We start from the raw sequence: 17,267 nt of genomic DNA on the forward strand, positions 1-17,267 counted from the left end.
GAGCTGGATGCTGGCACACAGATCTGGACATGAACTTGGGACATCTCCTGACCTTCCAGAGAACTATGAAAGGGAAATGTGTCTCAATGCTTACCTAGTATCTCTTACATGAGAGAATCAGAAAGGCAACATCCATCCTGGTTCTCTGGCCATCTACCCCCCGACCCCAACACATACACACACACACACACACACACACACACACACACACACACACACACACACACACCACAACCCTCAGCTGAAGATTCTCTGTTCTCCCCCCTCTCCACTTCTCCTTCAGAAGCTCAGCCACTTTGCTAATTCATCCTTACCTTTCAAAGTGGCACAAGTTCTCTCGCACGTCTTTTCTAACTGCCCAGTAGGTTGTCCTGAACCAAAAGCTCTAGAAAATCCAGCTGCCTACAGCTGAATCACCAACTTGCCCCAGCTAGGTCCTCCTTGTCCCTTCCTTTCCCAGAGGCTCCACTTTCCCAGATTCCTGTTCTGTAGCCATTTCAGCCCCTTCAGACTCAGTGGCTGCCATCCCAGCTCAATAGTTCTCTCTCCGGAATCCTGACTCCTTTTCTCTGGGTTACCACACTAGTTGGGCCCCACCATCTCCTCTGGCCTCAGCCTTTCTGCTGACTTCTCCACCCACCCACTCTGCCCAGTCATGTCTGGAATAAAACAAACCAAAGGCATTGTTCTTCAAAGCTTCCTACAGTCTAAAGAGTGATGTCAAAACACCTTAGTCTCAGAGTCAAGGCTTCTGGGCAAGGTTGACTTAATCCTCCACTGCCTCCTTCATAACCCACTTCTTATGGAAACCAAGACTACAAAAGCCATCTCTCCAGGTGCCCAAGTCTTCACAATTCTCTGTGTTCTCCATCCCACCACTCCACACCCCCGTGGCAACTGTCAGAGGTGCTGTGAGTGGGACTCTTCCAACTACAAAGGTCTTTACAGAGTTTCATCTCAATTCCCCCTGATGTTGTTACGAGGTACACCTCAAGACAGACCCATTTTAGAGAGAAGAAACTGAGGCAGCGCAGAGTTAAACAACTGACTCCAGGTCATAAAGCAGATGGAGTGGTTTCCCACCATATTGTTAAGGAGGAATGGGAATCACCTCTTTCACAGGAAGGTGTGAAGCCTTTGCTTCTTCCCATGCACACCCCATGGCAGCTGACACAATGGCTTTTGTCAAGGGATTGTGTTGATGGTGATGACAATATCCAACACCTGTTCTACCTTCAAGCTTCCTTCTGCCTCTTACCCACACAAAGCCTTCCACACCTGCGTGGGAAGATACCTGTGTCATTTCAGGGGACTGAAGAAACTGCTTTAGCCAGTCTCATAGGAAGCTTAACTTTCTTATGACACAGAATGACTCTACATTGAGACAGGGTCTCCAGTATCTCAAAGCTTACCAGATGCACCACCTGCCTAGCTGCCTGCCTTGTAAAAGTCTTCCCATCTCCAGCTGGTTCCCTCTCAGTCAGACCGGCTTTCCTCCAACCAGTCCCCAACCCAATGGGGTTCACCATCCTATTACTCCATGCAATGATCCAAACAAGTATAACACATTTTCCAGCAGGAACAAGTCAACCTATCCTCTCATCACCACAGAGACCATTCCTGCTTATATGGTTCACTGTGGTCTTGTAGGTTCACTCTGGCCCTAAGTATAAGTCCTATGTGGCCTTGCATGACATGAGGCACCTTCCTGCCTGGTATTAGTATTACAATTATTCTCACCTATCAAGTACCAAATGTCAGGCGCCAGGCATTTTTTGGGCTGGGGCTCACTCTTTCATTGATGAGGACAACAGGTAGTAAGAACCAGTTCCTCTCCCATGATGTCCCTCATTTTCTTCACCCACCATTCACAGCTGCCTGGAAGTGTGTACCCAGACACATGTGTATTGCCTATCTCTCTTTCTAGGAAAGCTACTATCACAGGGCTGTGTCTACCCAGGGGGGCTCTGGATCAACTGTGCCCAGTGAGCAAGTAGCAGATGAACGAGGGGTTAGTAACTAAACAGTGTGTGTGTGTGTGTGTGTGTGTGTGTGTGTGTGTGTGTGTGTGTGTACTGAGTCATCTGTGCCTTTGAGCTCTTAGTACCTGGGCTCGGTTGTTTTTGCCTCTCTGGCAAGCCTATACCTCTATAAGGTGATAACATCCATCATCATAGTGTGCTACCTGTTACCACAGCTGACAGAGAATTGGCACATAAGCACTTGACATGTGCCTGCCCGTTCTTCAACTGCTAGAGAACAAAAGATTCTTTTCTGTGCCTTTGCACCGAATTAAGAATTGAAGGTAGAGGGCTGGGGACATAGCTCAGAGGGTCGACTTCTTGCCTAGCATGCTCTAAACCCTGCTTCAGTCCCCAGCACTATATAAATCAGGTGTAGGAATGTATGCCTAGAATCAGAAGTTCAAGTTTATCCTCAGCTACATAAAGAGTTTGAAACCAACCACGAGTGTGTGAAACACTGTCTCAACTTTTTTTTTAATGTAGTGAAGGTACAGACAGAGATAATCCCACCACTAAGCCACCTGTGACGTTCACAACCCCAGAAAGGACAAGCAGGGGGCTGGGGAGACTAGATGTGATTTGCCTCCCATCCATAGCTGCCCCTGCCACTCACCATGCCTTGCTCCAGGGCCTTCTTAATGTGTCTAGTGTCTGCTACAGGGAACCAGATCTCAGCAATGATGCACTGCTGGGTGACGTCGATGTTGCACATGTTCAGCACGTGGTAGACGGCCTTCATCTTCTGTACTTTGATGACCCACGAGTGCCAGTTGGAAGCTGCTTCCTGCAGTAGGCGCTGTCGGTGAGACTCTGTTTGGGTAATGACCTGAGCAAGAAACAAAGAGAGAACCATAAGCATTCACGGAGGTATGAGACACAATGGCAAAAATGGGGGTTCGTCTGCCATGGCGGCTTCCCCTGCCCTGCAAACAGCATGTAATCAGTTTGGCTTCCCTACCCAAGGTTAGAGCCCACAGGCAAAGACCGTATCTTCCTTTCCCTCTAAGATCTCCCTCATGCTATTGCTCTGGGTTAAATTGTGTGTCAGGTTAAGATGAAGCCATGCCAGATTAGCATGACCCTGGATCTAGAGATCAAGGCACACAAGAAGTATACTGTGGGAATCGTGCATTGATGAGAATAAGGTATCCACTAGCCTAGGGCATCGCTGCCAGTGGACACCAGACAAAACTGGAAGGTTCCTTCCTAAATCCCCTTAGGAAGAGCCCAGCCCAGGTAGCACCTTGATTTTGGTCTCCAGAAAGAACTGTGTGTGAGAAGCAACATCAATTAATAGAACCTACCCAATTTGTCATCATTTTTACAATGTTTGTTACAATGTCTCCAAAACAGATCAAACGGTCTCTGTAACAATCCATCTGATAAAAGCTAAGTGAGTTCATGAACGGGCAATTTGACATGAATAAAATTCATTTGATGGAATTACATTTCATGCTTTGACAAATAAAATAGGGTCATCTTTATCAGGAACCTTTCCTATGGCTATTGTGGCACACTGTAAAAGACATATCATAAATGTAAGACCTATAATACGCAGGCCTGCACACATGTCTTGAAGGGTCGCTGGAGGGTTTAATGCAGCCTGGCATGAGGATTACCATGAGGGCCACCTGACATGGATGAAACTTTCACAGACTTCACAGCAAAGCTTACCCTAACAAAAACACAGTGTATCTCCAGGAAAGAAACACCTGCAGGCCAGAGAGATGGCTCAGCTTATGAAGGTGCTCACTGCTAAGCCTGATCTCCTGAGTGTTTGAGTCCTTTACATGATGGAAAGAATCCACCTTTACGAGTCTTCCTCCACATGCTGTAACACATGTGTGGGCACACACACACACACACACACACACACACAAAGTAATTTAAAAAGAAAAAACCTGCCTATAGGCAGGATTGAATCCTAGAATCCTAGTGTATAGAACTTCAGAATGAACTCCAGGAGAGGCCCTTCTAGCACATAATGACAAAAATGGGGGTTCATCCGCCATAGTGACTTCCCCTGCCCTGAAAAGAGCATGTGATCAGTTTGTCTCCCAGTTGGTCATCATCCCCAGTGACACCAAGTGTGTGTGATGAGAGCATTCTGGAAGGGCAGCAGCACGGAAATTGGTTGTTGAAGTCAGCTGAGCCAGTCGGTCACTTGATCCCATAACTGCACACACCCGCTTCCACAATATGTCCTCCACAATCACTGCCAGACAGCACGTGGGGTTTCAGATTCATCCTCGGGCCTGACTGAACAGAACAGGGGAAGCTGGCCAATCAGAGTCCCCAGATCCCTGAGGACAAGGCCCAAGCCCCACTACGTATAAGCAGTGCAATCACCCTTGTTTCTTTCCCGTTCTCCTGCGGGAATATTTTCATGAATGAAATCCCTTGAGGGAAACAGTTTCTACAAGGAACAGAGACAATTAAATACATTAAATACACATACTCTGAGGGGCAGTAAAAGTATCTGTTAGCCAAAGGCTTTTAAAAGTGCCAGATGTAGTGGCATATACTTGTAACTCCAGCAGTGAGGCTGAAGCAGGAGGATTGACATGAGTTCTAGACAAGCCTGGATTGCACAGTAGATAGTAGCCCCGTTAGGGCTACAAAGCAAGACCCCAATTTCAAAAAATGAATAAATAAGGGACCAGAGAGATGGCTCTGAGGTTAAGAGCACTGACTGCTCTTCCAGAGGTCCTGAGTTCAATTCCCAGCAACCACATGGTGGCTCACAACCACCTGTAATGAGATCTGATGCCCTCTTCTGGTGTGTCTGAAGACAGCTTCAATGTACTTATACATTAAATAAATAATATTTTTATTTTTTTTCTTTTCTTTTCTTTTTTTTCGGAGCTGGGGATCGAACCAAGGGCCTTGCGCTTGCTAGGTAAGCACTCTACCACTGAGCTAAATCCCCAACCTCATAAATAATATTTTTAAAATGAATAAATAAAACATAATTTCTAAACCCACACACCAAAGATTTAAATTGTGCTGGCCTATTCAGTAGCCAAATTTGAGAATTTGGATTTAATAAAAATTGAACAATGACTCAGTTTGTCAAGCACTTGACAATTGAGTTCAATCCTAGAATCCATCTAAAAGTGCCTGGCACTGTAGGATATGCTAGCAACCCAAGGCTTGGAAGGGAGAGACAGAAGGGTCCTTGAGGCTTGCTGGCCAGTCAGCCTACCTAACTGGTAAAATCAGGGACCCTGTCTCCAAGAAGGGATGTGGCATTCCAGAAGATAATACTGAAATTGAAATCATCCTCTGGCTTCTACCCGCGGGCGTGCGTGCACAAAATTTAAATAGCAATCAAACATCACAGACACTCGGTGTCCCTGGGGATGATGACAAGCTTTTCCAAGGAAATGTATCTGGGATGCATCTCACGCTCACACGGAAAAATCAGACTCCCTGTTTTCACAGTCGTTAATCAGCATAACAGTTTGGTACGGGCAAACTGGTTGTTCCGCTCAGCTGGCTGACTAGCTGGTTGCAGACTCATCAGGCAAAGGCTGATAAAGGCTCATAAAGGGCTCCTTTCATCAGATATGGGCGGCTGCCAGGAGGTAAACTAGGGCTGCGGCCCATTCTAAGCTGAGGAGAGCAGCACGTGACAGACATTCAGAAATGTCGGCCCCGGCTCCCTGAACACTGCTTTCTAATTGTGTAATCTGCCGCAGCTCCAACCAGAATCGCATAGCAAACATTCCAGGCAGGGGCCTGGGGACAGGATCCACCCGGAAGAGGTAGGGACCATCGGCTCCAGCCTGAAGCCCGCACTCACAGTGATTAAGTCTTCCAGCCTCACATTGACACTGGCCAGCATCTCTCTGCGCTCGGCTGCATGCTCCGGGCAGGGGTAGATGGTAGCACGAAACCTGTGTGGGACACATTCCAAAGGGCACACATGAGTCACTTCAGAAAAGCTTCCATGATCCCTTTGCCATGAGGCCATCACTAACTGACATGACTCAAATGGCCTGTGCTAAAATGGCCTCCTGTGTGGTCCTTAGAAAATGATTCACAGCAGCCGGGCACAGTGCCTCATGCCTCTAATCCCAGCACTTAGAAGACTGATGAGACAGGAGGATTACAAGCTCAAAGCTTCTTCAGAGTGAATTCCAGGCCAGGCTCATGGGTATTCCTAGCATGAGTGAGGTCCTGGGTTCAATCCCCACGACAACACACACAAACATAAGTAACGTTAAGATCATTCTACAGAAACAACTGAGCCATGGTGATTACTTTTTCCTTTCCTATTTACTCTTTTTCGGTGCCAGTGAACTGAACTCAGGGTACCGGCATGTCAGGCAAGTGCCGTAGCTACCACCATGCTTCAGCTCCAGCCCAAGTCAGCCCACTCGAGCAGCATGCTAGAATAGGTATAACCTGGACCAGGCTCTGTCTCTACTTTGTTACCTTGGTAACTAGTTAGTTACTTTCTCCCTGTTCATAGGCTTACAACTATTGACAGTCTGTTGGGGTTTCAGCATCGTTTAAAATGATCATCAGAAAGTTACTCTAAAGTCCTATCAACTTCAAAGAGAGCTTCAAACTTTTCGCATGCCCAACCCCAATCACCATGATAGAGTGCAATGACCTCTCACCCATCACAGATCTTCTTGATTTTCAGCCTGAGCTGTTCTCCTTGATAAAATATGATGAATATATTCTTTTTAATTTCTTCTTTCTGGAATATCAGGAAAAAAAATTATTTCCTTTCTTCCCTCCCAGAGTTGAGGATGGATGCCCTGTCTAAACGTTCCACCACCGAGCTATGCCTAGCAGAACATAAACTATAAAATCTGTAAGCCCCAAAGAAACAGGGGCACTAACTGCTTGCTAATCAAGGAGGCCACAGTTGCCTAATTCTGCTCTCACACCACGGGGAAGAGCCATGCTCACGCCTAAGAAAACACCTCAGAGAGAGGCTAGAATATTCCAAGTATCAAAACATCGGTAGCTAGCAGGGCATCAGAGGCAGCCACACACGCCTGCGTGTTACAAGTTAGTCTATGCCTGATACTTAGCAAAGGGAAAGCTGTGACTAAGTTTTGACTCACACAGCTACTTGACTAGGTGCCCTTAAGAGTGCTGCTCAGGCTGGCGGGTGTGGTGGCACACGCCTTTAATCACAGCATTCAGGAGGAACTTAAAAGGTTTCAGGCAGTCAGGGCTAAGTAGTACGAGCCTGCTCAAAACAAAGGAACAAACAAAACAAGAAAACCATTGCTTAAAGTCTGTTTCAGATAGGGGGGTTGTACGGCTCAGTGGCTCCCTCGGTTTGTGAGGAGTCCTGGGTTCAAACCTCAGCAAAGCAAACACAAAGTTACTTGTAGAGATGTAACCATGAACAGAAACAATGCCTGCCAGCTCGCTGTCACTGCTTTTCATTTGAGGGGATAAAGAAAAACTAGAAAACACGTTGTTGAAGGTAATGACCCAGTGAACTTATTACAGTACTCTGGGCCCTGGAATCAGGTGCCACCTCAAAGAGATGGTCCAGAAAATGTCATGAAAATATCACACACCCTTCAAGCAAGGAAGCCTGCCTTCCTTGGATTCGTCTCACAGAATTAATTCATTAAGAGGTAAAAGTCTACGTGCATAATCCCAGGACTAAGAAGACGAGGAAGAAAATCTTGAGTTAAAGGCAGCCTGGGGATAGCTATGCTGTCTCAAAACAACCACCAAAAGGTAAGAAGCGTGGACACGCTGTGGAGGGTAACCGGAAGTAACTGTCCAGAGGGTCGCATCACTGAGCATCCCTCACAGCAGTAAATGTACGCACTATCGTTTTAGTGGCCGCTCATAGGAACAAGTTAGGGGTGTCGCGGAATTTCTGCAAATGCCTACTTTGTACTATTTCCAAACATCCTCCACCCATAGAAACTTCCCGGTCTTTTTCTGAACGTTGCGGTCCTCTAGTCTCTAGATCTGCTAGAGTCAGGGATCCATTCTGACTTCCTGGCACCTGCTAGGTGACTCCTCTATCCACAATCCTCTTTCTCCACATAGTCCCTCTCTCACCAGGATTATGTATCAAAACTTAACTCAACATCACAATTTAAAATAACCATAGAAACCAGGCATGGTGCCCAGGCCTGCGATCTCAGCACTTGGGCGCTATGGGCAGGGAGATCAGAGGGTCACGACCTGTCTCTGCTACATGGACAATTTGAAGTCAGTCTGGGGCACGTGAGAATCTATCAAAATAAACACACACACTCACACACATACATGCACACTCACACACACACAGAATTAAGGATGCACAGGATTATGGGTAGAAATTTTCTTATTATTTTAAGTGAAAAAGAGCAGAAAAATCATTTCAATATAAAATTATAACTGCACTCAGGAGGGAGAGGCAGGTGGATCTGAGTTCAAGGCCAGCCTACTCTACAGAGTGAGTTCTAGGACAGTCAGGACTACAGGGAAACCTTATCTTGAAAAACCAAATAAATAAATAAATACATACATACATAAATACATATACATATACATACATACATAAATTATAACTGCCTTGGTTAGAGAAAAGCAATATAAGAAGATAGTTAAAATATATTGGTATACTGGAAAACATCTTTTAAAAAGGGGGACTTTTTTCTTTAATTACTCATAAGAAAGAGCATGAACACAGTCCCCCACCACCACAAATAATGTGGTTGAGTTTCTCTCCTTGGGTCAGCACATTTTGGATGCACTGGATAAGTCTCGCCCTGGGATAACCTTAGCATCTTCTCACCAGATAAACATGGGCTTTCCCCTTGTTCTTTATTTTATTTTAACTATGATTTTCTTTTAATCAAAGGAAACAAGATTAATGTTTCAGCCTCTCATCTGGCAGATTGCAGACTTTTGGCTTCCAGGAGTGAAGAAGAAGTAGGTTTAACTACAAGGGTAGAGGAAGCAATTAGCCTATGGACTCAACACCAACAACCGTGCAGCTTCGGGGGAGAGCCTTCTCACGGGAGGCCTGCGGACCGTAGGCAGGAAGCATCTTCCCATCTTGTCAGCATCACCTGGGCGGCTGTGAGAAGTGCAGACCCTCAGGCTCCAGCTTCCACCCCAGCCCAGCTAGATCCCAGGTGACCCTCAACTGGGGTTGGGAGGATGCACACGGAAGCTTGAGAAACTGCAGTGGGCTCTGGGTGATGAAAACAGATCGGGCCTCACGTGGTACCAATATTGTACATTTCTAGAAACAAGATGCCGACCTACGCAGTTGGAGGAATGAACCGACTATGCTGTGTTAAGAAGAACTGGTCCTTGGATAGACCTTTCAGACATACATTTTAAGTCGGGGGGGGGGGGGGAGAAAGGGTTAAGGAAAGAGAGAGAGAGAAAAGAGAGGGGGTGGGAAGGAAACAGACACCAGCTGCTTGTGTGAGGGATGTCTTTAGTGTTATGGACTCCAGGAAGTTCACAGAGCCAATCCTGCAGGCCTGAGCTGCCCACCGTCACAGGATCCTCCAGAAGTGTGTCCATCTCGCTGAACTTCAAATATACGTTTCCCCGGCAAACTCTCCACAGCAGCCTCTCGAAGGAAGCCATCCTCTCCCTGTTTATCACACCGGCCGTGAACCTAGAGAGTAAGAAGAGGAAATACCCATGAGCATAGGGTCTGTGGGGAGAGCGATGGCAACCGCTCACCAAGTCACACACGTCCCAGTTCCAGCTCGCTCAATCTTATTACATTGTCTGTTTTCTTTGATATCCTGTGTCCTTAATCACCGCAATTCTATCTATACTATATATAACATTATATACTGCATAATACTATATGTACTATATATAATAGACCTTTTTTATGATGTTGTAGCCAAAGTCGGTAAATGTTCAATGGTCTCGACATATTTTTATTTTTGAAAAGCAATGCATTATGAAACACACATTAGCTGGGCGGTGGTTCCACAAAGCCTTTGATCCCAGCACTCATGAGAGAGAAGCGGGCACGCCTCTGAGTTCGAGGCCAGCCTAACCTACGGAGCGAGTTCCAGAACAGCCAGGGCTCCACAGGAAAACCTTGCCTTGAAGCGCGCGCGCGCGCGCACACACACACACACACACACACACACACACACACAGTGAACACATTGATGTCCAGGTATCCTGGTACTTAGATAGCTGCTAGTCTGAAATCTGACGTGGTCTTCAAACTGTAACTTTTCAGTGCTTTATTACTTTAGACAATGTGTCCTTGCACTATCTTTGGGTAAAGTATTTACATAAACATTATCTTCTTTCTATTTCAAATTTTGTTTTTTGCAACGGGATTTCTTTGTGTAGCCCTGGCTATCTTGGAAATCACTCTGTAGACCTGGCTGTCTTGGAGCCCACTGTGTAGACCAAGCTAGCCTTGAACTCATAGAGATCCACCAGCCTCTGCCTCTTGAGTGCTGGGGTTAAAGGTGTGAGCCAACAAGCCCAGTTCCATTTCAAATTTCAAGGTTCTCAATATGTATTGAATAAAAGATTAGGAACCTCCAACCACTTCACCAATCTCACAAGAACACTGAACGCATCCCATGTTGAACTGTCACATATTTTCAAGAGTACTGTATGTTACATTAATAACAGTTACTTAAGGCTGAGTTGCCTGCTCGATTCTGTCATCTCCAAGGACATTTGAAAACTCCAAGTGCGTTTTATCAAACACAAGGGGAGGGGGAAATATACCTTCCTCCTAACTTTGTCCCAAAGCTAGGGAAGAGTCGCACATAAAGGATGGGCAGATACTCCAGAGGGCAGCCATGCACCCAGGTACTCTCCAGGCTTGAGAGCATGAATGTAGTCACAAGCAAGGGGCACTTCCTCCCCCACCTCATGTAGAGAGAATCTCTTGTGCAATGTGTGGAAGTGCCACCTGTCAATCAAATGCTGTCAGCCTATTAGCTTAGGCAGGAAATAGGAGGTGGAAGTTCTGGTACAGAGAGAGGATTCCTGGGATAGAGTCAGGCTCAGAGGATCCACCCAGGAACACGGAAGGGGAGATGCACGGAACCTGAGCAGAGGTAACTGGACAAATGGCTGAAACTGAGACCGGAATAAACGGGATATTAATCGATGAGCTAGCTAGAGAACAAGCCGAAGCCTACGGTCAAGTGTTTGTAAATATATTTTGAGTATCAGAGTTGTGAATTACTCCTCTGAGGCTATCTCTGTGTAGAAGCCTTGTACTCATTCACAGTCTGTGCCACACCCAGGAGTGCATCATTCTCCTATTGATCACAGGGAAATTGATCACATACCAGACATCAAGTGAAGGACCGGGCACCTATCCACACCCAGTTCTTAGGACATGGAGCTGTACTAACCCCAACTTTCCAGTCATGAATGCAGGCATGGCTCTTAGCTCCAAGAGACCTGAAGTGTCTTCAACAAAGAAATCTTCACCTAAGTTGGTTTCTGTCTGAAAGACAAAACACGGGACCTGTCATCAAACACAGGACAACATAGAAGACCCTGGACCCCAGGGTTTGCTCTATGGAAGCTTTAATCTTCCACAGATGACAACAAGGCAGAGAGCTCCTCGTCAGGACACCACACACACACACACACACACACACACACACACACACACACACACACACCAACCTTCCCACCCCAGGCCTAAGTGCTCAAACCCAGCCCTCTCTTGTTCAGACGCTCCTTCTCTTGGGCCATACTTTTGTTTTCTTAACTGAGACAGGGCCTTCTTAAGTCATCCTGGCTGGCCTAGAACTTGATCTATGGGCCAGGCCTGCCTCTGCCTCCCAAGTGCTGGGATTGAAGGCACCACCATGCCCAGCCTGAGACACAATATTTTTTAATTCAATTGAACCTGAATCACTGCTACTGCACCTGGAATATTTTCCTTCACTGATAGCCTGCATGTGGGGCAAGAAATGAAGTATTTTATTCAGTTAGGGAGATTGAACACACCAGCCAGTTTTTGAAATAAGAACTTAGGACTCTGAGGAAAAGGCCCTTTTTAATTCCACCCTAAGTTTACCTCAAAAAAGTCCTGGGTTTTCTTCAGGAGGTATTTGAGCTCTGTCAGTTCCAAAAAGCTCTTCTTCAAAGCCTGATGGCTCTGGTTGGCTTCCTGTAGCTCTCCTTCCAACTTCTCCAGAGTAGTCTGCAAGGGTGGGAAAATGAGCCAGGTAAAAAGTGTCCTGACATTTCTTCTATACATTAACCAATTAACCATTAACCATAGTCAATAACCAGAAATCAAAGAGGCAGTCCTCACATCAGAGCAGTAATCTGAAGATGAGCCCTGTTCCTCTGTAAATCATGCATTCTTGTAGAATACAGTGAAAGCCCGATTGTCCAGAGGGGACAATGCAAAAACATTCTGAGGAGTGGAAGACAGCTCATGAGGAAGTCATGGTGTCTTCCCCGTCTTCAAACCCCTAAAAGATAAGTGATCTTACACATCGGGAATTTATTCTGCCCAGACGCACTGTGATGACGGTTAAAACTCAAAAGAAACTGTATCATCTCCCTCAACCACTTCCCTGACCCATACTCCAGATACCCCAGTTCTACGTGGATCCAAAGAGCCGAACACAAACAAGAGAAAAGAGGCTACAGAAAAAGTGAGAAAAAAAGCAAGAAGGCAGAACTGAGCCAAAAAACAATTTCTTTTCCCAAATACACACACACACACACACACACACACACACAGAGAGAGAGAGAGAGAGAGAGAGAGAGAGAGAGAGAGAGAGAGAAAGAGAATAAGGCTTGTGATGAGACCTGATGCCCTCTCTTCTGATCCTTGTGGACACCAGGCACTCACATAGTGCTCAGACATACATGCTGGCAAAACACCAGTATACACAAAATAAAATTTTTAAAAAGTTGGGAGGTAGCTGGAGAGATGGTTTGGAGTATAAGAGCACTGACTGCTCTTCCAGAGGTCCTGAGTTTAATTCCCAGCAACCACATGGTGGCTCACAACCATCTGTTATGGGATCTGATGCCATCTTCTGGTGTGTCTGAAGACAGCTACAGTGTGCTCATATAAATAAATAATTCTTTAAAAAGATTTTAAAAGTTTGAAATAGCAAGCAAAAATAAGTTACAGAAGAAATAAAGTAGACCAAGATAAAATTTTAAATGGAGAATACTAAGCCATGGTCTCTATGTGTGTGTAGCTCTCTACATATTTGTAAGAGCACATATGAATGTAGCTGTGTACATATTTGTACATAGTGTGGAGGCCAGGGATCAGCCTTGGGTATTGTTCCTCAGAAGCCATCTACCTTGCTTGGTTTGTTATTTTGGTTGTTTTGTTTTAGATGGGGTCTCTTGTTGGCCTGTAGCTCACTTCATAGGCCAATGAGTCCTCAGGATCTGCCTGTCTCTGCTTTCTCAATGTTGGGATTTACAAATGTGTGCCACCATGTCTAGCTTTTTTTATTATTATTTAATGTGGGTTGTGGGTGAACCAAACTTGGGTCCTTGTTTGTGCAGCAAGCAACTTCCCTATCCTGGTGGTTTGAATAGGAATGGCTCCCAGAGATTCATGTGTTTGAATGCTTGGCCATAGCGGGTGGCACTATTAGGAGGTGTGGCCTTGTTGGAGTAGGTGTGGCCTTGTTGAAGGAAGTGTGTCACTCTGGGGTAGGCTTTGAGGTCTCCTATGCTCAAACTATGCCCAGTGCAGAACACAGTCTCTGCTGTCTGCTGATCAAGATGTAGAACTCTCAGCTCCTTCAGCACCATGTCTGCCTACACTTTGTAATGTTTCCCCACCCTGATGATAATGGACTAAACCTCTGAAACAAGGCCCAATTAAATACTTTCTTTATAAGAGTTGCCCTGGTCATGGTGTCTCTTCACAGAAGTAAACCTTAACTAAGACACCTATTGAGCTATCTTGGCAGTCTACAACTAAATGAGGGCAGTAAACTGAAGAAACCACAACCAGTGAGAGTGGATTAAGGTCACCTATGTTTAAACTGTGGCGTCTCTGCAGTCTAGGGCTAGCTAGGCTCATGTTCCAAGAGATCCAAAGTCCTTCCTATCGTCCTTGGGCACCAAGCACACACATGGTGCACACACACATACACACACACACACACACACACACACACACACACACACACACACACAGTACATCTCTTTTTTAAAGGAAGGCTATCCTCTTTCAGTATAAACCTGAAAACAAGTTTATAATGTCAGATGAATTTGGAGCAGTGACACTCGGAATTCCTGTCTTGCCTCAGCTGAGGATTTTACAGGACCAACCATCAATAAAACCAATCACCCCACGCTGAGTCCAGCTGGATGAACTTTTATTTTAAGGTGGACAGAGCCAGTTCACAGACTTATTTTTGTGCCAAGCACATAACTGGAAACCATCCCATTCCAGCCATATTGGCCCACTCAGCTCGTCCTGTGTCAACACATTAAGACTTCACTGCCAATGAGAAACTTAGGTTCACAAAAGAAATCTCTCTTCAAAGTGCGGTGAGCTTTCTTGGGAAAGCAAAACAGCCCCCCTTTTCTAGCATAAGAGACCTAAAGTTGTACCCTGAGATTTTCTTAGGATAGTGTCTTAGTTGAGGTTTCTACTGCTGTGACGAAACACCAGGACCAAAAGCAACCTGCAGAGAAAAGGGTTCTTTTCACCTCACAGCTCCACACCACAGCCCATCAACTGAGGGATGTCAGGGCAGCAAGGCAAGGCAGGAAGCTGGAGACAGGAGCCTATGCAGAGGACATGGCTTGCTTTACATGGCTTACTCAGCCTTCTTTTATAGAGGACTCAGAATCCAGCCCAGGAATGGTACCACCCACAATGGGGGGGGTGTGTCCCACAATCCATCACTAGTTAAGAAGATGCCCTATGGGCTTGCCTACAGCCCAATCTTATGGAAGCATTTTCTCAACCAAGGCTTCCTCCTTTCGGATGGTTCTAGCTTGTGGTATAAAACTAGCCAGTGCAGACACAAAGTAACCCCAAAAAGGAACTATCACCCACTTGTTCACACATAAAGGACATGAGAACCGCTTGACCACTCTGAGCGGGGGAGCTGGTTAAAGTAAGGCACTCACCTCCAGGGTGATCATTTCCCGGGGCAGAGGGGTCCCTGGATCCTTGTCAGGCACTTGGATTATAATCTCATTTTGCATCTCATCTTCCAGAAAACCTAAAACATGGGTGATCATGACTTCCCAGAACTAAGAAAGGGTTCAGCAGAACAGGTGTCCTTGGCCGGCTTAGCTTATCTGTGCTGTTCGAGCTCCCACTAGATCCACCCTCCAACCTTCTGTACCCTCCGCCTTGGGGATGACCTCAGAAAGTATTACTCATAACACAGAGTTATGCCAAGTAACATAGCAGTTATGTCTTCCAGTTCACATTTAGGCAGTAAGGGGAAGGTGGCTTACGGAGGATTCTCTCCAGTGACTCGCATCTTCGGACCTCATTCACAAACTTCCTCTGGAAGCTGTTTACATTTGCGTTCAGCTGCAGGAAAGGAGAACCACAGGCTTACATTAGGATTCCACAGCTGGGCCCGGCTGTCCTTCCCTCAACACTGCATCATCGTCTTGATGCTGGAGATTGTTGCTAGGAAAGCGTTCAGGATATATACGGCTGTGCACAAGACACACGAGTTATAGGCAAGGTGCACCTTCCTGTTCCTGTGCTCCTCAGTGGGGTCAGGAGTAGGAGGGACCTTGAATACTGTACCCGTCTCCGGGTCATCAATAAGAACTGTCAGGTGGTGTCTAGAGAGAAGGCTCAGTGCTTAAGAAGGCCTGCTGTTCTTGCAGTTAGGTTTCCAGCACCCAAATCAGGCACCTCCTAACCATGTAACTCAGCTCCAGTGGGTCCAACACCTTGACTTTCGTGAGCACCCGCTCTCACACGCACATGCTGGCGTACAGACATACACACGTACACGTGATACAAATAAAAGCTTTTTAAAATGTTAGTGCGCACTGGCCTGTTGTCAGGTGCTGTGCTAACAACCAGAGGTGCAAAGGGGGCTGGGGTCTGACTTGTGAGCTTGCTGAGGAAATAAAGGACTGATTTTCTAAGTTGGCCTCAGTAAAAGCTTGACAAAGATATAATGGCCCACGAGAAGCAGCGCCCCAGGCAGCCCATTCCTAGAGTGTCTTCCCTGGAACTCAGTGTCTTTAGCAACTTCGGACTCCGGAATGTGCTGCCTCTAGTCCGACCAGTCAAGAGAAAACAGACTCTGAGTTCGCTTTGGAAATCGTTAATCCACACATTCACTGCCCAGATCCAGTGTTTGGAGATGCTGTACAAGGGTTGAGACACCGAGACAGCTAACATCCAGCCCTTGCACTAAAGCTTCCAGAAAAGACATGGGAAGAGGGTTTGTTGAGGGTCATCGGAAATCTTAGCCAGAAGTCAGGGCCATGGAATTACACCCATCCCAGCTCTGGGATCCTCTTCCTGCAGAATGTGTTTTGCTGATTAGCAAGAAATATTGTGCAAGGGCTGTCTGCTGCCACCCCCACCCTCCTCTTATCTCCAGAGAATGCAGTACCTACATCTTTGAATTGAACCAAACCAAGCTCCCCCAGCTCAGCCACACAGCAGTATGCAGCCTCCACCTGGAGAAACACTTGGGATAAGCACATCTCCTCACTTCGAAACACAGACGCCATGTTGGCCCAGCCTTAGTCTGGAGGGGGAAAAAAGAGAGAGAGGGATTGGAGGTAATAAATATATGAAAATCTTAATGTGATTGCTTTCCGTTAGGATTTTGAGAAAATCAAGGGCTGGATTAAAGTTCAGTGAAAGTGTACTGGCATAGTACGTATGCAATGTCAATCCCCAGTGTTCACTGTACCTCAGAAAGACAGCAGACAGACAAGACGAATAAACCAACATTATCCAGCCCAAATAACCTCGAACTGAAACTTATGAGCACCAATCTGATGCCACAGCTAGAGAAAGTGCCTGCCCCCACCTCCAACTATGACACAAGAGCCCTGGGGAAAAAGGTGGGGAGGGGTGTAGCTTTCCCTCCAGCTCCGTATAGATAATGTTTTTACGTTATACAAGGATGAGCTTTGCATGTAGGTTTGGGCCCCATCCCCAAGACAGCGTATCATGCATGTGTATATATGGCAAACATGGAAATCTAAAGGTTCTTGCACCAAGCATTTCAGCTAAGGGATGCACAAACTCCATGATCCAAGGCACTCTCAAAGTTTCACTGGGAAGCAGAGAAAAGCGACTAAGGA

The 17,267-nt window shown here is 46.2% G+C and overlaps 1 protein-coding gene and 1 pseudogene across 3 annotated transcripts in view; both read right to left on the minus strand.

Annotated features, from left to right (window-relative positions):
- Positions 1-17,267, minus strand: part of Hmgb1-ps18 (high-mobility group box 1, pseudogene 18) — a 600,236-nt pseudogene that overhangs the window by 295,817 nt on the left and 287,152 nt on the right.
- The window catches only part of Atp6v0a4 (ATPase H+ transporting V0 subunit a4), an 81,948-nt gene that overhangs the window by 27,513 nt on the left and 37,168 nt on the right, over positions 1-17,267 (minus strand). For all 3 annotated transcript variants that reach the window (NM_001415838.1, XM_063285748.1, XM_063285749.1), the window contains exons 2-10: positions 16,569-16,702; positions 15,435-15,513; positions 15,099-15,193; positions 12,046-12,171; positions 11,369-11,463; positions 9,510-9,636; positions 6,653-6,735; positions 5,830-5,923; positions 2,638-2,850 (exon numbers count right to left, since the gene is read on the minus strand). In NM_001415838.1, coding sequence (NP_001402767.1) covers positions 2,638-2,850; positions 5,830-5,923; positions 6,653-6,735; positions 9,510-9,636; positions 11,369-11,463; positions 12,046-12,171; positions 15,099-15,193; positions 15,435-15,513; positions 16,569-16,685 — 1,029 coding nt within the window. In that variant the 5' untranslated portion in view covers positions 16,686-16,702. The remainder of the gene's footprint in view (positions 1-2,637; positions 2,851-5,829; positions 5,924-6,652; positions 6,736-9,509; positions 9,637-11,368; positions 11,464-12,045; positions 12,172-15,098; positions 15,194-15,434; positions 15,514-16,568; positions 16,703-17,267) is intronic.

This window comes from Rattus norvegicus, chromosome 4, assembly GCF_036323735.1.
Source record: "Rattus norvegicus strain BN/NHsdMcwi chromosome 4, GRCr8, whole genome shotgun sequence".
Classification (NCBI taxonomy): domain Eukaryota; kingdom Metazoa; phylum Chordata; class Mammalia; order Rodentia; family Muridae; genus Rattus; species Rattus norvegicus.